This window comes from Trichinella spiralis (assembly GCF_000181795.1).
Source record: "Trichinella spiralis strain ISS 195 chromosome Unknown Scfld2, whole genome shotgun sequence".
NCBI lineage: Eukaryota > Metazoa > Nematoda > Enoplea > Trichinellida > Trichinellidae > Trichinella > Trichinella spiralis.
In genome coordinates this window covers 4,048,483-4,070,107 of record NW_003526941.1, presented here as the reverse complement: position 1 = coordinate 4,070,107, position 21,625 = coordinate 4,048,483, and the positions used below count along the sequence as shown (strand labels likewise).

Sequence of the window (21,625 nt, the reverse complement as noted above, 5' to 3'; positions counted from 1 at the left end):
TTATTATTATTTATCAAAACTTGCAGTAATATTTTCAACTCAGGCAAATCACGATAAATTTGCGCAAAAGTAATTCAAATCATCCAGCGCAGATTGAAAACAAAGCCGAGAAGAAACGAGACAAAAATTCACCATCGACGGACGATCAATAAAAATTTCAACCACTACCATTGTTGAAAGTGGGCTTGAAAAATTCATTTCAAAATTTATTTTTGGACCTAAACTAGCCATAAACAAGCTTTTCACTAATTTATAATTAAACTGGCATGCTTAAAAGTTCGCTTTGAAATTTGAATATCGATTTGAACAAAATAAAATTTTCTGATCAATGCTCTCTTTGCGTTCAGTTGTTTCACAAACGAGCAATATAATAACTGAACGTGTACTACACTAGCATAATTACATTTTAAAAATGTTTTTTTTGTTCTATTTCACAAATTTCACAAAACCTTTTTTTACCCCCCCCCCCCAAACTCAACAAAACAGGTTCAACACCGTTGTGGAAAAATTTAGAACTTAATTTTCATTACGACAAAATGTTCGCATCAATTACAATTGAAAAACAAAACCCATTCGTTGAAATTACTCACAACAAAAAACAACTTTTTCATCAATTTGAAAAATCGTTTAAATTATGTAAAATTTTATAAATTATAATTTTATAAATTTAATTAATTAAAACTTTTATAATATAAATTGAAACATTTTCTTTTGGAAATATATACAAATTCTATTGTAAAAAGAAGAAATTGTTGTCACAATTGACGCTCAAGCTCATATATCCTGAACATTACCATAACCATCAGTAATTAAATTCAAGCTTGCTTGTTGAAAACAATGTTATCGAAATTATTGCGGAATTTGCCAAAAAGTTCCAAACGACTGTTCAAAAAAGCTAACATTTACTGGTGCACAGTATTGGGCTTTGCATTTTACTGTATCGTGATCAACTTTCCTGTAAAAAGGCTATTTTTCCAAACTGACCAGTACGTATGCTTCTTCTTCTTCTTCTTCTTAGTATGATAATTGTTGTTTTTCAATTGTATACTTTTTTTTCTCTTAAGCACTTTCGAGTTTCCACAAGTTCACGTGGTGAAAAAGCATTTCAATCAATCTGAAAGCAAGCAGCTACCAAAAACTGGACTTCTATGTATTATTCCGCAGTTACAATTGGATAATCCTGAGATGAAGCATTTTTTCAAACCTGTCAAATCGCCATTCAAGTGTGCCAAAGAATCGAATTGGATTATTGTAAAAGATGCGAATTATTTTATAATCAACGAAAATTCCACACGAACGCATGGCAACATAACGTGTAATTATATGCCGTTTTGGAGAGTGTCTGATAAGAAGATTAGCTTTGGCAAAGAAATACATAATTTCACAAATGGTTCACGATTGCTATCGGATTTTTTCTCAATTAAATGTTTCGCAGAGGACAATGCTACGTATGAAAATATACATTCCGCCGTGGTGCCAACAACGGAAGCTTTGAACAGAAAAGATAAACTGCACGACGAAGCACTCGGCTTGAACGTATACATACTTGGTTTTGATAGCATTTCGAGAATGACGTTCATGCGCAAAATGAAGAATATGTATGGATATTTAAGGAACACTTTGAAAGCGGTCATTTTAGAGCAGTACAATATTGTCGGCGATGGCACTCCACAAGCTTTGATTCCAATGCTAACCGGAAAAACGGAAGAAGAATTACCGAACACTAGGAAACGATATCCAAAGGCATCATATGTTAATATATATCCTTTCATTTGGAATGAATACAAAAATGCCGGCTATGTGACATTGTACGGTGAAGATGCGGCGTACATTGGCACGTTCACTTATCGTATGAAAGGATTCGATCAACAACCGACCGATCATTATATGAGAACATTTTACCAAGTTGCGGAAAGCAGATTAAATAAAAATCCCAAATTTTGCTGCGGAAGTGAACCACATCATCGAGTACATTTTAAATATGTCGAAGACTTTTTCACTGCGTATCCTGTGAGCAAAAAGAAATTCGCTTTTCAATTCCACTCTGCCTACAGTCACGACGATATTAATTTGATTGAAGTAGCCGATCTCGATATGGTGAAACATTTGAAATTTTTGCAAGGTAATTTATTCCTTTCTTTTCTTTTCTTTATACAATTATCGTAATCTTTTATGAAAACAATTTATGCCACGTGTCATGTATTACTGTAAAGTAAAGAATTAAAATCGATGCACTGAAAAGCAATAAAGATAATAGTAATATTTGAATGTATGTTCCACTTTTCAGATGGAGGATTCCTGAACAATACGTTGCTGATAGTAATGTCAGATCATGGGAATAGGTTTCACAAAGTCAGAGAAACTCAGCAAGGAAAATTGGAAGAACGAATGCCATTTGTTTCGGTTGTCCTACCACCTTGGTTCTCGAAAAAATATCCAGAAGCGATGAACAATTTACAAAAGAATGCCCGTCGACTTACAACTCCATTCGACATTCATGAAACATTGTTGAGTGTGCTGCATTTCCAGAATCCCAAAATGGGAAATGTTGAAAATCGTTCAATAAGCCTGTTTGATGAAGTACCAGAAGAACGAGTTTGCCAACAAGCTGGAATTGAACCTCACTGGTGCGCTTGTCATATTGGTATCGAGCAGCCGAATAATTCAGCAACTGCTCAATATATAGCAGAGGCGATTGTATCGGCCATAAACAATTATACCGAACCTGAACGACAAATCTGCGTGAAGCTTAAACTGAAATCTCTGGAAAAGTTGATGATGTACGTGCCTGACAATCGGGTGATGGGTTACAAGAGGGCGTTAGATTATGACGGTTTCGTGCCCGATTTGAGCGCCAAAACACCGACCACCACCCTACATTATACGGCTACACTGAGAACGGTACCTGGAAACGGACTGTATGAAGCAACCGTCCGTTGGGAAAAATTGAATAACCAACTTTGGATTGACCTAGATTCAATCTCTCACATCAACGCTTTCGGCTCCCAACCACAATGTATCATTGACAAGGATTACTTCATGGCAAAATGGTGCGTTTGCTACGATCAACTTTAGCTGCATTCAACACACACACACACACACACACAGGAATTCAAATACTTGGAAAAAAGATTCTTACCTTGTAAAGCTTTGTAAAATTTTCATTTCATGCCTTCTTCTTCTTCTTCTTCTTCCACTGTACATTATGTCAACGAATAAAACCGGTTCGAAATGAACGTTCAACTGTGAAACAATTCATCTACAATAGCGAAATAAAGATTCACAGTAATTTTATACAATTTTTTACAGTATTTGATCAACATGTCTTATTAGAAAGAATTTTCTATTTCATGCGCATATTTTTAGTTAAATTTGCAAAATATCCCTTTTTATATAAATCCAATAATTTTTGCACATTAATACGCAAAAATTTATGCAAAAAGTTGTAAGCTAATTTTTGCTCACGTACCATGACGAGCGTCTTGTGCATTGCATTGAAAAGTTGAAATATAGCACCACTACAACAAATACTATATTTTTAACAGCTGCTTTTCCATGATAAATAAATTTATTTTCTTACTTAAGATTTATTGAAAACTGCTAACGTACCAAAAAAAATTAAACATCAACGCGAGGGCCTAACAACACTGGAATATCTTGCAGTTCAACTTGCATACATAAATATTCGCCCAAAACGGTAGTGATGGTAATGCATACCAACTGCAAAAGCCACCAGGACGCAACTGTTGGAATCGCGCTTCTACTTATCCAACAAGCAAGAAAATGAAATATATAAAATGTACAAGCGAAATCGAGACACAATTTCGCTCGACAAACAACGAAACGCAAGGCGATGGCCATCAGAACAGAATTTACAACGTTGACAAGCAGACGAGTTATATTTTCCCAGTTGCGCAATCGGAATGCTTGGATATCGAAAATTTGATTCAACGAATTATCATAATCGAACACATAATTCACAACTGCCTGAAGAGATAACAAAGACGAATAAAACAATGCTTGCATTGCCAAAATTTGCAGTGCTAACAAAAGCGGGTCACGTTTAGTCGAATAGAAACCGTTTGCCATGGCAGGACAATTTTTCCAAATTCTTTCATTTCAATCATTCGAATAATACAGACAATACCAAATGACACATAGCGTGCAGTTTATCAAAAATTGAAATACCATCCACCTTCATGAAACATCTAAAACAGTATAGAAATAATATTTTATATAGAAAAGTAAAGATTATAAATAAAATCTGTTTTCCCCAAGTCGATAAAGCATTTGAAACTTTTAATATAAATTACATATCCATGCATAATATATATATAATTTGGTTTTAAGATTTCGAGATTTCAGGCAATGAAACGTTTACATTATTAATAAATTATATTATTTCATTAACTTCACATACTGTGTTACAGTAACTTTGATAACAAGTGACTTTAGTTTAGCTTTTGATTTAAAAAATAAATATTAATTATTAATACAAATAAATAAATATTATTTATATTTGTTTTAATTTTTCGCATAAAATAAATTTAAAGTGAAATCTAAAAGTATAATTAATATTAAATTAATCGATAGTATAAGTTTAATCTTGCAAAGCAGAAACTGTATTAGTTCATATGGAATTTATAGTATTTGAGTGTTTTACGTCCGGAAAAGGTATGTAATTTGCAACTGACATGTTTTATTTCAGTGATTTATATCAATTAATTTTATTTTTAATTATAATAATTAATGTTTTATTAACAATACAATACTGGTTTTGTCATTTCATGTTTCTGTTTTTAAGGCACCTGTGAAGTTGGTGGGTTTGCTTTAGCTGATGCTTCTTGCGTTGCCAGCGAATTCTGTGAACTTTGAAATGGACAAAGTTCATCCGATTATTGTCTTTGATAATTTTCCATCTGTAGAGATTGAATCTTTTCCAGAGCTAGATTTACCAGATTTGCAAGCTATTCTTCGCGCATCACCTAGCTGTGTACGTTTGTAATGTGCTTTTGAATATTCATTTGTATAACTGTTTTTTTTGTAGCATATCGAAGATTCACACTGGAACAGAATGGTTGATAATATTGAACTTGTGGAAAGCTGTTCACTGCGAATGGAGCAGAAAGATAAAATTATTGAAATGCTATCCTTGGCTGACGATGCTTTAGTGAGAAAGGTTTTACACAAGTTACTTTGTTCTAAAGTGTTTCGCGATAGGTTAATTTATTTATTTTTGAAATATTTATCAAATTTAGAATAATATTTATTTGTTAATTTTTGACTGTTTCAATTTTTAGTTTACCGAATTCTCTTGGGCGACTTTTAGTGAAGCTCAAATCAACAGAGTTGATTATTTTACTGTTGGAAAACTTCGCCTCGGTACCTGAAGAATGGCTAGTTGATTTTATAAAATTGTGCTGTTGGTGAGTGATAAATTATTACAATGGCGAAATTAAAACAGTATAAACATTATTTTCACAGCAAGCCTGAAGAGATAGAAGACGACGAAAGCCCTTTATCGAAGATATTGTAAGTGTGAGATTGAAATCAATGTTGAAAAGTTTTCAATATTGTATAATTTTTCAGATATTGCATAGTAGAATACAAATTTTCCAGTTCAATCATGTGCGACGAACTGAAAACACTGAACGCCGAACAAACACTTGTAATAAGTGATTTTTAAGTTTAATTTTACACTACTATATTTCATTTAGATATATTTAAAGTTTCTCAATCGGCATATGGTAAAGTTGATTGTGGAAAATGAAAAATCAAACGGCAACAGAAGTGACAATGCCATGGAAATGCTTAGTTTGTTGTTGGATGCTAAGGTCGCTTGTTTGATGCGTAATTTTGAATTTCTGTCAGAAATTGAATTTTGCCGTCACGTTTTAAATACGCAAGTATATCTTCGACCATTATTGTTTTGCTTTGTGTTTGTTTATTCATTTTTTCATTTTCACATAGGTGAACATTTTTGAATTGCGACGATTTGTACAAGCGGCTAAGAGATCACGTCGCCTTGAAATGCGTACAGTACCAAATGATTACAGAATTGAAAAGTTAATATTGTTTAATTTAGAATAAAAACAGAAGTGATTGATATATGCAACAATATTGTTTCACTTGTTTGTTTGTTAACTTTTTAATATCCATTTATGCAGCAGATTCGTTTAGCGAAAATAGTGGTCGATGATGGTCACTGGTTGTTGTTGTTGTATGAGTTTCTGACTTTGGCACAGCGTTGTCTATGGCATGAAATATTGTGTACAATTCGTCGATGAGTGTCTCGTAACGATACGAGACGCGTATGTCGGGCACGTTGGTACGCGATACATCATTGCCAAGAACACCTTCTTCTTTATAATTCGGACCAAGCCAGTGGACTTTCATCTGAATATAATTTGAAACAAATAATGAAAATTTTTCAATAAATCATCAAACGGATGGATTGTACATTTTCTGGAAAGCTGCTCTGCAATATTCCATTACGGGCAATTTCGCACATGTCACTGTTGCTCAGTTTCCAAACCTGCGCTGCGATACTGTACTCTTCCATCAGCGGTTCCTGGTGCATTTGAAAATGATCCCAAGCGAAAATGAAAACCCCAACCCAAACACATCAACCCTACCTTTGTAAAGTGGAACTGCAACGGATCATCAGTGGAAAGACTGATGTTCAAACCTTTGGCCAAAAATTCCGGCAACGGATTACGATGGTAGGCCAAAAAGAGACCGTTGTTGCTCAGGGGTGACATCGCGATGCCAATTTGGCATAGATAATACAAGTACTGCAGTACGGGCACTTTGCGTAACAACAAGCCGTGGGCGATGCTTTCTGCGGTCATGAAGCCGGCCACCAAATGATTCACCGAACCCGCTTCACCGCAATGTGGTCTCAAGCTGAACGTGTTGAAGCCTCTCAGTCTGTATGACGCGATCAAGAAACGAAAAAAAATTACACAACCAATATAAGTAAGTATGATAATTTCAATACTTGCGGAATCGATTCAACACGGCAATGTTGGCATACAAATAGAACATGTAATAAGCGTACGGTGGATTTTCCTCGCTCACCCACTGATCTGCGGTGACCGTTTTGTGATCCATTTGAGAATGTTCCGCTTTCGATTCATCGTCGACACTGTCAATTCCAGCAACCTAAATATTCTATTTTTATCAATAAAATCACTGTTTGTTTTTCGTTTTACATATCGAAGAAATCGATGCAATTGAGGATGCGACGACGGATCATTGGTCACTTCGAACAATGGCAAAAACACGTTGTCCACCATTTGTTGGAATGATCGAATTAAATTTTTCGATTTATATATGTCACTTGATGGAATACAATTGAATTGAATCAGATATGATTGGAACGGTAATGTAATAATAATAATATACTTACAACAAGCGTGGAATTTGAATCAACCAACGTACATGATGCGAGTGGACGTTGTTTCGAATTGCCCAGTCGGCCAGCTTATCCCATTCGTCAGCACTTCGACCATATATTGACAGACGATACTCGGCGTGCTGATATTTACTTTCCGCTAAATCGGCAATCACTTCCTTCAAACAATAAATAATGCTTGAATTAATTGAATTGAATATACATTCATCTTTTTTTTTCTCTCTCTCTCTCTCTCTCTCTCTTACTTTCATCACTTCAGCAAAAAATTCCCCTTTAATATAGTTGTCGGTTTTGATAAAAATGTCGCGTAAAACACTCTGACCAAGTGGATTGTATTTACTGTTAAATTTATCAAATCTGTGAAATGTATTTCTATCCTGAAACAAATAATAACAAGAATCATATAAAAAAAGATCAACAGCCAAGAAACAAAAAGAGCATCATCATCATTCACCGCATGAACGTCCAAAGAATCTACGCTCAAATCAAACGCTGTCAAGCCGACTTCTTTGAAAACCTCAATTATGGGGAAAAAAGTATAATAAAATTTTAAAGAAAAACAACATATTTCATGTGCTAATTATATTCACTTGTTCCAAAGTGACCGGCGTGTCGCCACGCATCAGTACCACTCTGTTGCCTTCGGTGCGTACTTTTTTCTTCATGAAACGCAACAAGTGTTTTTGATTCATCGAACTGGCCGCATGAACGTGAGTGTCCACCTTGGAAAATTCGATAAAGAAGAAATAATGAAATATGCAAATTTAAAATGTCTACCTTGCGAATGTTGTAAAAATCTCGATGCGCTACACTTTTCTGTTCTGTCATCTCTCGAATGTCGTTCAACAGAATGTGCAATTGAAATTTCGCATTCAAATAGCTCAAACGACGGTGACAAAACGATTTACTACATACAATTAAACCGCCAATTTCATATTCAATTTCACGTACAACAAATTTACAGTAATCGAATCGATTGAAACAATCACTTACAGAGGTCCGTTCATAATCATTGACTGCATGCGTAGTAAATCGGAGACGAATTCTGACAATTCTGTATAACTCGACTCGAGCTCTTCAATAATCGGTCCATCCTGGGTGCGGCTAACTTGAACAATGCCGTTGACAGATTTCAAATAAAATCCAGCCGAATTTGGAATCTCGCAATCGAAAGGGCGTTTCTCCAACACCGCTTCCGGTGGATGATATGCGAGAGATTTGTCTTCAAACAAAACAATGATAAAATATAACAATCAAATTGAAAAAGAAACATTAATTCTCTATAAAATGTTATTGTTTGCAATGCTTTGTTAAACATACGGGAAAAATTGTTGACAACTAATAACTGTTAATCAGAAAGAAAAAACTACAACTGTGTAGCATTTCATCATCATCATCATCATCATTTATGCATTGACATAACTGCACACCTGAACACTTACTAGCCGTCAAAGCAGAGTTCTCAGTCTGGTCAATGTCACTTTGGAAGACTGAAACAAAAACTCGCTTCAAAAAGAAAAACTGCACACCGTTGCACAGTACTTAATTTCGAATAGAATTTACAGTATGACACAAACGAAATATACCTTTTTTGTGAAATAAGGCAAAAATGGAACAAAAGCGAAAAAAACATACTTCCACGATCACGATTTTGAAGATTTTTGTAAAACCGAGATTCTAGATTTGCTGGATATTCGTGACGAATGAATTTTTCCACAGTTTTCGACATATACTGACCAGCTCGTTCCATATATTTGTTGCGCACTTTTAAAGCTTCTACAATCATATCAGCTGCATGAAGCAAATCTTCCAGAGGGACCTATCAAAATGAAAGTTTTACGTAAAAAGAAAACAACGAAAAAGATTTCCAATCTATTTTCAAAATAATTTCCATTACACCAGATACTTCTTCACCGGATATGGCTACACGTTGGAAATTAATATCCAATGCATCACGAAAAGTTTGTATAGGTAGACCTCTGGGTGAACAGACACGTCTTCGATATTCAGAATTTGCATCTTCCCCATCGATGTTATCGACATATTCCGAATCTTTCAACGGTTCATCAGTCGAAGCTGCGCTGCCCTCGACTAACCCGCTATTGGCTCCTCTAAAATACAAATCCCGACCAAATAAAATTTAAAGTAAAAACAATTACAATCAAAATCCTACTTCTGTGTCATCTGCAGTCGAAGAGCTTTTACAGATTCCGCAAGTTCAATGGGAACATTAGACACGTCGTACGGAGCGGACAGCTCATGATCTTCCACAGATGGAAGCTGTAAATTGTGAGCCATCCTAACTTTCGGCAATGAACAACTCAACAATTTTAAATTTGTTTCCGAATCGAAATCTACAATTAACAAACAAAATCTGTGTTAAAATAAATACTCGAAAATTATACTAAAATTTCACATTTAAATAGCAACCATTGAAAAATTACTTTTCAATTCTCTTATACTTTTCAAGTCAAATTAATTTACAAAACATTTTCACAATATTATTCATTGTAATTTAATTTTACTTTCCTATTATGCCATTTTACATATTCCCTCCAACAAAAAATGTACAATTTTACAGTAACGTAAATTTCAAACATGTCAACACATAAACAATATGATACAGTATGCAATGTGTTGGAAAACAAAAAGATAACTAGCAAATAATAATCAGAACGCAATTGTCAACTGAGCAATAAATCATCATTTCACTTCTACGATTTTGAAACAATGTCATTTCGATTGCAAAGAAAACAAACAACAGCAAGCAATTATGGAAAACAAACATCGCGCATTCATCACAAAGCGAACGCCATATTTCGAAAATAACCACATAAAACTTATGCATAGATGTAAAGTTTATTTTGCAAATTCATTCTATATCTAAGCTATGTAGGCTTTTTTTAACTTGAAAACTTACGCTGAACGCAAAGATTAAATTTCTGTTTAAAATTCGTTGGCAACGTGAAAAACAAAAACAAACTACCTATATTTGGGAATTTGGATACCATTCAATTTATGCACATTATTGTTGCTTTAAATTGCAAAAAATATATATTTTATTTCTCTTCATCACTTACCACTGTTCATCTCTTTTGCATAAAATCGACTGTAATTGAATGCAGATATGTAACGAACAGCGACGTCGATTGGATTGAGGTAAATTTTCCAACTGAGCCACAAGTAACGTTTTCAAGCTAAATGAATATCGAAAATGATCGATGCAAACAGCCGAGTGTACAAATGAACTCTATTAATAATCAGCTCAGCCAAGCTCAGCTTCATCAATAAATATTCCTTCTATTCGTGCAAACAAAACTATTTGAAGAATTAACTGCTAAATGCATACAATTTGAAATGATGTTTTATTTTTGTTTTTATCTACCATTAATGAAGTACATTATTATTAAATTTAAATGTAGAAATAACGAACAAACATGAAAAACAACTTTTATTTTAATTGTATAAAAAACAATAAATTTGATTTATTACTGCCAAACAGAAAAAAACTTTTATAATGATCGTTATATTTCGCTCGAACATGTTTTAAACATCGATTGGCAAATGATCGATTGAACTGCGCATACAAAAAAAATTTTATGAGCAATTTCAAAAAATCCACGACTAACGATAACAAAATAATAACAACTGTCTATTTAATAATAACTTTACATTTCAATTTAATTTCTATTCGAACAAAATATTACTGGTAACCAAGGAAACGAAATCATAATTGATAATATTGAATATTTTCCAGGTTCATTCCCTTTTATTTCAAAAAAATAAAAAACTTACAATTTCTTCAAATAAAAAAAAATACAACCTTACGAAAGAAACAATTTTAATGACGTATGGTAGTTTAAACGATTTCACGTACTATTGGATCAGTCGAACAAACTGGCAATATAATCTTTCTTTTGTATATAATATTTGAATTCGAAATACTTCAAAACGAACAATAAAAAGAATGATAATGGAAAATAATTATGAAATGATTATTTTTTAATAATTCAAAAATAGTTTTTTTTTTAATTAATATTAACATTCAAGTCCTTTTTCCTTGCGCTGCAAGCAGAGCATCATTTGCTGTTGAGCTACTTTCAAAATTCGACCAGGCGGCTTTGTCATTTTAATTTCAAATTTGGTTTTCTCCAAACACTTCCGTTCCATGAACATCGCGCCATTTTGCCAAGTATAACAACTCTGCACTTGGCCAACATAATCGTAACAGTCGAGAATGATATTTTTGCATCTTGGATGACGATCTTCAATATTCAAATCTACCGCTTTTTTCCCAGTATCTTGCGCCGTTGCAAATATTCCACTGCTTGGGTAAACTTTTCCCACTTCTCTTCGTCGTCTATCATATTCGGCATTCGCTGTTTATTTAAAATTGGTTCAATTGAAAAAATTGATTTGCATAAATATGAAAATATTAATTTCCATACCGATTTTGATATTTTTTACAAAGTAAACTTCATAACCTGAGCAAAACAATGCACCATCTTCTCCCAGAATGGCAGCAACAATTTCATAATTCACCGACGGTTCAATGACGACAAGTGGTTTTCCTTCCACAGGAACCTAATAATGACTTTTAAAAATAAGTTGTTCATATTTTGAGAAGCGTATTACGGAATTTTGTTCTTCATAAGGCATCACATAGCAGTGATTTGTATTAGCTGTTCTTTTGATGACGAAACCCTGAAATAGTTATCAGCGATGAAATTAAGTTTTGCAATTCAACATTAAACAGATACTTTATCAGGCAATTCTAGGCGGTCAATTTCGGTCCATTGCAATTTCTGAAATTTTCTCATTTTATTCTTAATTTAGCTATCAAATGTTTTCAAACCTGTGGAAATAAATCAACTTTACTGTCCGTGGGGCAGTTCCATAGATAACACATGAACTCATCGTTCAAAATCACTTTGCAAATAATGACGCTAGTGAAAAGAAGCGAAATCACGATTGCAGAGAAAATGGATAGTCGCTTCCAATTAATACTTTCCTAAATCATATTTATAATTTGAAATTTATCAACAACATGTCATTTATCAACCTTACACTTTTTTCAACGCTCATGACAAATTATTCAAAATGAGTAAACAGATGAAATATTTTAAACAATACACGAGAGTTTAAATTTGAATCATCTTTATAAATGTGTTTCAAATGAAACAGGTGTTCGTTTTTAGAACGTGAAATTTTAGTACTAATTAAGCGCATCTGTCAATCAACCATCTTTGACCAGCGACCATTTTGCGTGTAGCGCTATTCATTTGAAAATACTCGACGCGCTCCATATTGCCATCTTAGCAACACATTACACCAAGTCTATATTCTTTTTAAATTATGAGTAATAAAAGTGCAACTAATTATTTTTTAATTTGCATTTATTGCAAATGAACTGCCAAAATATCATTCGCTTTATTAAAACAAAATACTACTGTATGTTTATTTAAACATGCGAGTTTATCTTACTGTGGTATACTGTAGCAAAATTATTCTTATTTGGATTTTAATCAGCATTTTCTTTATCGTTTATGGTATATTCACTTTGACTAGCCTTTTAATTACCTGAACAAACATTAGATAAATGAGTTAATTTCAAGAAATAATGTCTACGTTCCAGTAATTTGAAATGCTGATTAGCATATTTTTAGTATATTTATTTTTCGTTTATGATTAGCATATTTATTTATAGTTGATGCTTTCTTATCTGATGATGTTAATGGTGGTTTTAGTTTATCCTTTGGAATGCTGCTCTGAGTATTCAAGTTGTTTCTTACAACGTAGTGTAGCATCGGAATGTGATGTCGTCACCGCAAGGAGGTGCTGATTCGAATTCGCTGCTTTCTGACGCTAACCAAGAACAACAATGGACGAAAATTTACAACTCGCAATGCTCAAGGGCACTTGGCTCATCAACGCAGATATCTCCGGTTTCTTTGCGTACTGGTAGCAGTTCTGGAGGGTTGCATAATTTGACTAGCATGCATCATCGTCAAACGGTTGCTGGAGAAGCTGGTCGATCTACAGTTCATCGCAGTCCAGAGTCGCGTGCTGTACAAGCAGTATCGCCATTTGGTGTCCGTGAACCGAATATGCCTACAAGTATACCGGATGAATGTCAGGTAACTGTTAAATTTTTTAATGCTTTCCCACGTTTGCTTCATAATAGGTTGTCAAACAGCTTGTCCGAGAAGCAGTTTCTGGGCAATGGAATTCTTATGCATCAACGAGCACTTCTTCAATAGGATCGGGAAATACTTCACTGAATATAGTTTCCAGTGCTTCCTCAACAAATTCCAACTTGTATCGTACCCCCGAACACGCTCTACCACCATCTTATGCGAGCATTTTTGCCAGCCCTTCACCCTCCGGTGAAACCACTGGCAAAGATCAAGCAGTGAAGAAAACTAGTCTTTCACAACCCGATGTCAGTCGAGCACCGTATCCACTTTTAATGTCCACATCTACGAACGAGATATCTGCAAAAAGTAATCTTTGTCAGCAATTGGTTATGCATCTTAAAGTTTCTGGACAAGAGTAAGTAATTTGTATAGCGTTAACGATGATGTTAATTATTACGTATATTTTTGAACTTTCAAAAATGGCAAGCACAATAATTGTAGGATGATGAAATTGTAGTTGTTCAAATTTCTTTTTGTGCTGAAGTGTTTATTGGACGTAACAGCGACTCATTTTGCGTGAACTTTGTTTTTTTATAGGGATTCAGCAGTTTCAAATTATTACAGTTCTCGACATCATTCAGAACCACCGAGTTCTTATTTGGGAGCTAGAGAGGTGACCACGAGTGCGTCGGATATAGCCGGTGGTAGTGAAAGTAATAAATTATTAAAAGATGAGCAAATTGATTCAAATAATAGTGATGATGCGGTGTCGACAAAAATGATTCAAATGTTAAAAGATGAAAACCGATATCTCCGTCTTGAACTGGAAGGATACATAAAGAAAACATTCAAATTGCAGCAGGTAAGAGAATTAAAAAAGGATCATTTTTGTGAATTTAAAAATGCTGCTCATAAAGTAATAATAATTGTTTTTTTATGCGTCCTGTTATGATGGCAGCTATTTTTGTATTGTGAATGTTTATTATGTTTATGTGTTGTGAATCACAGTTTGAATTTATATCATTTGTATTATTTTTTAAAAATATTTTTAGCTTGAATTGCAATATCAGAAAATTTACCGAGAATATGAGGAATTTGTGCGACGGCAAGACAAACGCGAGCAACTTGAACAACAGATGCGAAGTCGTATGCAGTTGGAAATCAGCCGTCTGAAAGATGTCAATCTTCAGCTGCAAGGTTAGCAGAAGCGAAAACACGCGTCGAATTTGTTTTGTCTAAGCTAACGTTGCGTTTGATCTTTCCCAAATTTTTGCAGATCAGTTGGAAAATACTTTACACCAAATCTCTTATTACCAGGCGGAAGAGATTGAAGATTCCGAATTGAGGCATGAAATTACACGTCGAGATATGATGATCGCTCAGTTGATTACACAAAGTGAGAAAAATTAAAATTAATCCATTTGATTAAAAAAATGCATGATATTTTTGTTTAATTTCAAGACAAAGAACTGCTCGCAACTAAAGAACGTCAGGCGATTGAATTGGATGCGCAAAGGGTAACGTTGGAAGAGCAGAGAACGCATATTCAAATTTTGGACAAAGCGTTGACCAATGCCCAAGAGAAGGTGTTGAAATCGGAAGAGGTGATGAAGAAGAAGCAGTCGTACATGCAAAAAGCCGACGAACTGCAACGCGCGTTGCATGCACTGCAAGAAGGCATGCGCAAAAGGGAGGAAAATCACAAACGAGTCAAGGCTGAGCTGGAAAAGGAGCTCGCTTATATGAAAATTCAGAAGAAGGAAAATTTGCAAATGAAATCCACGTCGCGCAGTTTGCAAGATTTGGAAAATACAATCAGCACGTTGAGGAAAGAATTGCAAGAGAAGGAGGAGCAAATTTTGAACGCCCAAACGGAACTTGTCCACTGGCAGGAGGCTTATTACGTTGAATTGAAAAAGCAAGAAGCTGCTTTCAGTGAAGCGTCGGATTCCAAAGATGCGCGTATACGGGTTTTGGAGAAGAACAGCGAAAAGGCGGAAAAATTGATCGAAACTTCTCAAAGTGAGACCAAACGATTTTTGGATGATCTTCGAATGGCGAAAGGCAAAATTGGTGAAATGGAGACGAAGTATGCCTTGTTTGTAAATTTAAATATATTACATGTTTTTTTAATGTTTTCTTTTTAAATGAAGGATTCAACAATTGGAAGCTTTGTTAGCTGAGAAAGAAGCTATGATTAACGTACTTAGACGACGTCAACAATTGTCAACAGATCCAGATGCAGCGGGATCTGATAGCAACGCTTTAGCCACCACTGCTACTACTACAACTACATATTCAGAAGTGTAAGGGGTGGATTTTTATTTAAAAAAAGTATTTACAATATTGATAATATGTTTTGGTTTTAAAGTAGTTCGTTGGACAATTCCAAACAACGTTTAGAAGCTGTACGACGTCGACTGCTTCAATCCCCTTCACCGTCCAGATGTTATGCGAGACTTTATCAAAAGCACAACAAATTCATATCGGTGGATTCGAGTTTCAATTTCGATGATTTGGACCAACCGGCACGTTATACATCTTCGTTGGGTCGACCAATGAGAACGACACCTCGTTCAGCACTTCGCAGCAAATCCAGTACTCGGACGCAGGCTTCATGCGATGCTTTTTCCCCTGCATCGCCGTTGCTCGACTTGAAACAGCATCTCAAACAACAGAGACACATCTACACTCTGCCTACCCGTAGAAAAGCGACTGGTAAACAACCGTTTCCTTTGGTTTTCTGTCGAATATTATTATCATTTTTTTGAAAATTATTATGCAGATTTGCTCACGTCAAGTCAACGAGACAGACCACGTAGCGCAGACGATCATCTATTGTCAGAGGGTACTTCGTTGAAGAATTATCAAACTGAAAGTGCAACGATAATACCAGGATTGAGGAAAAATGTCAAAGTAGATGATTTTTTTAAATTATTATTATTATTATGTGAAAATTATTTAATGAAAAATATGTGTGTGCAAAAATTAGGCGGAAAAGTCGAACAACAACAGTACCCGCAGCTATGCTGCGTTTGATAAGAAATCTTCCAGCTCGCCGGACGACGCAAGCGATGAAGAACTGTGGAACGTGTAAGATAAATATCAGCATAAATTTGCATGAATATAATTAGACTGTTTTGTTTATTTTTTTTGTGTGTGGCCTTATCAACTTTTTATCAACTCTAATGAATCCATTTTGTAATGGAACAGAATATTTATTTCTACTCAGAAAAACGCCGGTACTATTTATTATTTATCAACCATAAATAAAAAAATGAATGAATCTTTTGAAAATATGTGCATAATGTTTGTTTATAGTAACGAATAACTTTCCCATTATTTTGCACGTTATTTTTCGACCAATCTTTGTAACTGCAGTAATAGTTGTGACTGCAGTAGCAGATCGAGCAGCATTTGGCAGTGAGTAGTCTTTACTGTCTATTTACACTATTCTTGTTTAATGTCGACTTTGATGCTTCCTGACGATGAAGGAAAACTTGAGAGATGGCATTTTTCAGACAGGTGAAATTGAAATTTATCACCCCTGAAAAAATTGCCGTTACATTCAACAGCATAAATGATTTGACAAATAATAATCAATCATATCTCTCTTACCACGATGAGTAAAGCTTTCCCTGCGCAAGATGCACACAACTGCCAAATAGCTGTTCACTTGTCTTTGATAAAGAACTGTATGATTGCTGAGTTGAATTACGGACGAAGAGTTCGATTCTTTTCTTGTGTCGAATTTTTCCGAATTACTGCTGAAAATGCACAAATGACTAGAAGATGAATCAGAATTCCATTTTGCATATATAAAGTTTACCCATAAATTACAGTCACATCTGTAATCATGTCGATCATATCGCAACAAAGTTCATACGACTGCATATCTACAGGACTGCTGTCTGTGGCAATGTAAATTTTGCTCGACAAATCGAATAAAAATGCTTTTTCAATGGCTGAATTCTGAAACAGATTATGCAAATAATATATATATATCAGAAGATAATAACAGTCGAGCAGAAACCGATATGAAAATGTTGAGCAAATTTTCCAGAACAACCAACTCGGGTATCAACTTCTGCACAACTCGGCTGAAGGATTCAAAGATGGAGTGATCATAGATACTGGTCAAATAAAAACTACAAACCATTAACATAATTATTGATTGATTGATTGATATTTTTTTTATTTTGTTACTTCAGTTGGATGTTCGAGAACTGAGTATCCAATAAATCATCGTTAACTCGTTGAAAAATTTCACGCTGTGCTTCAACTTTTTGATCATCCGCTAAACCGTCAACTTTGTGAACAAAAACTTCAAAATTTATGTTCAAGTTAATTCGAGATGCTTTTATAACAGTGTCGACCAGGTTTTGAATCGCCCGAGAATAATCATCCTGATCATAACGAATAATGAATTCAAAAAACAAATGATGAAAACCACAATAACCATTAAATTATATACTTGCGCATCAATGACAAATATAATTGCCCCACATGCGCTGAACATGCCATGAGGATCCAATTCTGGATCAAAAGCATCCACTTGGCCGGGATATTCCCAAATTTGAAATTGAATAAAAGAATTTCTTGACATTTCTGAAATAGTTAAATATTTAAAAAAGTGAATAAAATGAAATACAACTTTGCCGAAAAAATTTACTATTCCTCCTTCATTACTACTATTGTATTACTGTAGTTCATGCTTCTTCAATTTTCTGAACAAAACTGTGAATATAATTATAACCTTAATTAGTAATAAAAATATTTTAGAAATTAAATAAAGTCTTTTAATTTAATTTAATTCTTTTATTGCTAATGAGTTATATGAAAAATTACTGGCCTTATTGTAACAAGAAATTAAACATTCGTAACAGTAACAGAAAATTAGTTAAAGTAAGCAATCTTAGTAAAGCAAAATGCTTCATGAAACATGATTACAAGTCATACCTTCCTGTGTTACTCGTGTAGTGCTTTCGAGGAACAATGTCTCATTTGGTGACATTTTATGAAATATTACTTTTTGAATTGACGATTTGCCACTCCTAAAATAACTTACTTTCAATTATACGTATTGAAAATTTAATCAGTTTTTTAACCGCTTTGAGCCCATCAGGATGATTCTTGGTTTGAAATGATATGCTGAATGCTTTGCTGCAGATTCAATGTTTTCATGTACATCACGTTGTGAAGATGACATTCCTGCATAATGCCGTTCCAGGTGAGATGCTTGCATGTTACTATTTCTATACTCTGAAGTTTCAGGCAAAGAAGTCACTGTGAAACAAAATGTTGAATTTTGAGTAAAACTTAAATATAATCATAAAACATACTTTGATAGAATGATATTTCAGTGATGAATTTTACAGTTGTAAATAAAAACAAAATCTGTTTAAATATAAAATGGTTTCGGTTTGCTTTTATTTATTCATAAGACGTATGACAGTAACATATACATTTTTTTAATTCCAAACATTAACATTTAGATGAGTGGTATTATTACCAACTAAGACTTACTGGAATTCAGTATTATTAACTAAAACAATAATGTCCCATATCTAATCATGAAACAAATTAAACAGTTATAATTTTCAAAAAAACTTGACTAGGAAAAGAAGAAAATATATTCCAAGCAAATGAAGAAAATTAGCAAATGGAATACTTCTAATAAAAAGTAAAGCTTTATCATTACCAGCAAGCTGCTATGTTACTCATTAAAAAATGTTAAAACGGACGTTTATTGAAATGTTAATAATGCTGTCAACACTGAAAAATTAAATTAACATTTTTAGAAGTAAAATTAGAATAAACATAAAATCATTAACAACTAAATTTATGAAGAAGTTTATAGCATAATGATTATTCTGATTTTCAGGTTCAAAGATGCTGTATGCTTTCAATTGCGGTTGTTAAAATAAAAATGATTTGACTTCTTACATTTTGTTGCCATGTCCGGTCGAATGAAGTATACGCTTAATGAAGATGTGAGTATGATTGAGTATGTGTTATCAGAGATAAAGCAGGGAACATCGCGAATAAAGGATCACAAAGGTCGACTGTTTTGGAAGAAAGCCGAAAGACTTAAGGTGACTCCTCATTCTTGGAAAAGCATGTTATGTCGTTGGAGTCGTAGCATTTATCCAAAATTGAACGAATATTTGATAAATTTTTCAAGTGAAGACAAGAAGACATTGCTGGAATTTCAGCGTCTCACAACAGGTGACATCACTGTGATCCACTTCCATGATTCCAAGCCGTCTGCATTTAGCATAAATGAAAGTGCATCGTAAGCATGAAATTTTTGAATTCTTTTCAAAGCTTCTTTATGATTATTTAAGAAGCGAGGAAGACGACGTAAAAGATAAACAGGAAGATGTGCATTCTACATCAAAAGCATTAAGTGAGAATCTGTTTATTTGTTTTAATTTACAAATGACGTATTTAGTTTATCGTTTTCTATCATTCTTAAAGGCTCAAACGGAAATTCCTAAATAAATTTGACTTCTATCAATTAATGGCGGTTTCTATGAACCAAATGGCAAACAAGAACTACAATTAGTAGCAAATGTAACGCTAGCAGTTCCCCCAGATACTGTCTTTTGTATGCTGCTGTTTTTTATGTAGTTCTTGCTACCTTCTTTTATTTGCCGATTAATTTATAAAACATGGATGTCGACGTATAATTTCTTGTACGTGACTAATTAATTATAGTAAACTTTTAATACAAATAAATATAATTTGTATTACATTTCTGTGTTGAAGTTGATGGATGACCTGGTTTGAAGTTCCTCTTTGTTTTTGAAGTGGTTCTTTAGATTGGGTTGTATAATATGTTTTTATTTACTATATAAAGTTAAGAAATTAATTTTATGCTGAAAATAGTTAAAATATAATTGAATAAAATAATTCAAAAATTTGTAGGTAATGATTTGCGAACTTTCTTAAAACAGACAGAGCATTCTGTAAAAGCAAAAAAATCAACAAACCATTATTCACATATAATTTAATAATAAAATGAAATTTTCGGATTAAACATTAAATTTTAATCCATCATCTTATTGTATAATTTATCATTATATTGAACACACTTGCACCTGCATTTTCTTAATAGTTTTTATTAAATACGGTAGCTTGTTGGAAACTGTCATTTTTGATTGGTTTTATAGCAATGGCCCCTAGAAAATTGGTATGTAAAATGTTATAAAATAATTTTTATGCATATTTAATTTAACATTTCAGTTTAAGTGATTATTCAGCTTAGTTTTATCTTCTGTTGTTATACTTTACAATTCTGTGACACTCTTTTTTATCGTTTCTTTTTATTCATTTTAAACGATTTATTATACATTATTAATTAAAAAATGTATAATTTATTGTGAATTCAATGCATATGTATTTGTGCATATTATGTTGATGTTATGAATTTATATTATGTTTATTCGTATTCTTGAATGTAACTAAATTGAAATTTAATAATGTTAGAAAATGGCAGTAGAGTTGGCGAATGATTTTTATTTTAATAACTTGCTTGTTTTTTAGAAAAAATCTGTGGAGAATATTAATTCAAGGCTTGCGCTTGTTATGAAAAGTGGCAAGTATGTTTTGGGATATAATCAAACGTTGCGAACATTAAGAAATGGTAAAGCGAAGTTAGTCATTTTAGCAAACAACACTCCTCCATTGAGGTATTTGATTTATTATGATTAGCAGCATTTTTTTATTTTATATTATTTTATGTAAGAAAAAGCGAAATCGAGTATTATGCGATGTTGGCAAAAACTGGTGTTCATCACTACAGCGGAAACAATATTGAACTGGGCACCGCGTGTGGAAAATATTTTCGTGTTTGTATGATGAGTATTACAGATCCAGGTATGCATTGCGTTTTTCTGTTTTTAAAATTTTTTTCATATATTCTCCAAAATATAGGCGATTCGGATATCATTAAGAACATGCCAACTGTTGGAGGTGAACAGTAGATCTGACTGTGCATTGAAAATATGAAAATTGAAATAAAATGTGACAGTCAAAAAATGATTTTTACTTATTTTTTGGTGAAAGT

General features: G+C 33.5%; 8 protein-coding genes across 8 annotated transcripts; 5 read left to right on the top strand and 3 right to left on the bottom strand.

Annotated features, from left to right (window-relative positions):
- Nucleotides 1-837: 837 nt before the first annotated feature.
- Nucleotides 838-3,075, top strand: Tsp_03395 (conserved hypothetical protein). The gene is given in 4 exon segments (XM_003379693.1): nt 838-986; nt 1,065-1,598; nt 1,614-2,122; nt 2,288-3,075. 4 exon segments carry the CDS (start codon nt 838-840, stop codon nt 3,073-3,075), a joined length of 1,980 nt encoding a protein of 659 aa, XP_003379741.1.
- A 543-nt stretch (nt 3,076-3,618) lies between these two features.
- On the bottom strand, nt 3,619-4,089 carry Tsp_03394 (protein SYS1-like protein). Its single transcript, XM_003379692.1, has one exon. The coding sequence runs from the start codon at nt 4,087-4,089 to the stop codon at nt 3,619-3,621; it is 471 nt and encodes a 156-aa protein (XP_003379740.1).
- Nucleotides 4,090-4,837: 748 nt separating this feature from the next.
- Tsp_03393 (hypothetical protein) lies at nt 4,838-5,686 on the top strand. Its single transcript, XM_003379691.1, has 4 exons — nt 4,838-4,993; nt 5,048-5,190; nt 5,485-5,532; nt 5,590-5,686. The coding sequence occupies exons 1-4, from the start codon at nt 4,838-4,840 to the stop codon at nt 5,684-5,686; spliced, it is 444 nt and encodes a 147-aa protein (XP_003379739.1).
- A 473-nt stretch (nt 5,687-6,159) lies between these two features.
- Nucleotides 6,160-12,502, bottom strand: Tsp_03392 (AMP deaminase 2). The gene is made up of 15 exons (XM_003379690.1): nt 12,485-12,502; nt 12,273-12,428; nt 11,866-12,001; nt 11,577-11,796; nt 10,498-10,589; nt 9,591-9,771; nt 9,324-9,528; nt 9,053-9,236; nt 8,860-8,958; nt 8,411-8,639; nt 8,195-8,297; nt 7,663-7,794; nt 7,444-7,575; nt 7,081-7,164; nt 6,160-6,396 (listed from the first exon to the last, which is right to left on the bottom strand). The coding sequence occupies exons 1-15, from the start codon at nt 12,500-12,502 to the stop codon at nt 6,160-6,162; spliced, it is 2,208 nt and encodes a 735-aa protein (XP_003379738.1).
- Nucleotides 12,503-12,884: 382 nt separating this feature from the next.
- Nucleotides 12,885-16,651, top strand: Tsp_03391 (conserved hypothetical protein). Its single transcript, XM_003379689.1, has 12 exons — nt 12,885-12,905; nt 13,125-13,157; nt 13,222-13,554; nt 13,614-13,969; nt 14,152-14,416; nt 14,607-14,751; nt 14,831-14,950; nt 15,016-15,652; nt 15,708-15,860; nt 15,926-16,272; nt 16,340-16,470; nt 16,547-16,651. The coding sequence occupies exons 1-12, from the start codon at nt 12,885-12,887 to the stop codon at nt 16,649-16,651; spliced, it is 2,646 nt and encodes an 881-aa protein (XP_003379737.1).
- A 337-nt stretch (nt 16,652-16,988) lies between these two features.
- Tsp_03390 (GTP-binding protein GTR2) lies at nt 16,989-19,021 on the bottom strand. The gene is made up of 9 exons (XM_003379688.1): nt 19,014-19,021; nt 18,663-18,872; nt 18,514-18,608; nt 18,029-18,162; nt 17,761-17,960; nt 17,588-17,702; nt 17,384-17,526; nt 17,173-17,321; nt 16,989-17,101 (listed from the first exon to the last, which is right to left on the bottom strand). Exons 1-9 carry the CDS (start codon nt 19,019-19,021, stop codon nt 16,989-16,991), a joined length of 1,167 nt encoding a protein of 388 aa, XP_003379736.1.
- Nucleotides 19,022-19,511: 490 nt separating this feature from the next.
- On the top strand, nt 19,512-20,058 carry Tsp_03389 (Rap1 Myb domain protein). The gene is made up of 2 exons (XM_003379687.1): nt 19,512-19,849; nt 19,902-20,058. Exons 1-2 carry the CDS (start codon nt 19,512-19,514, stop codon nt 20,056-20,058), a joined length of 495 nt encoding a protein of 164 aa, XP_003379735.1.
- A 673-nt stretch (nt 20,059-20,731) lies between these two features.
- On the top strand, nt 20,732-21,542 carry Tsp_03388 (60S ribosomal protein L30). The gene is made up of 4 exons (XM_003379686.1): nt 20,732-20,749; nt 21,103-21,248; nt 21,305-21,435; nt 21,493-21,542. The coding sequence occupies exons 1-4, from the start codon at nt 20,732-20,734 to the stop codon at nt 21,540-21,542; spliced, it is 345 nt and encodes a 114-aa protein (XP_003379734.1).
- The last annotated feature ends 83 nt before the right edge of the window (nt 21,543-21,625 follow it).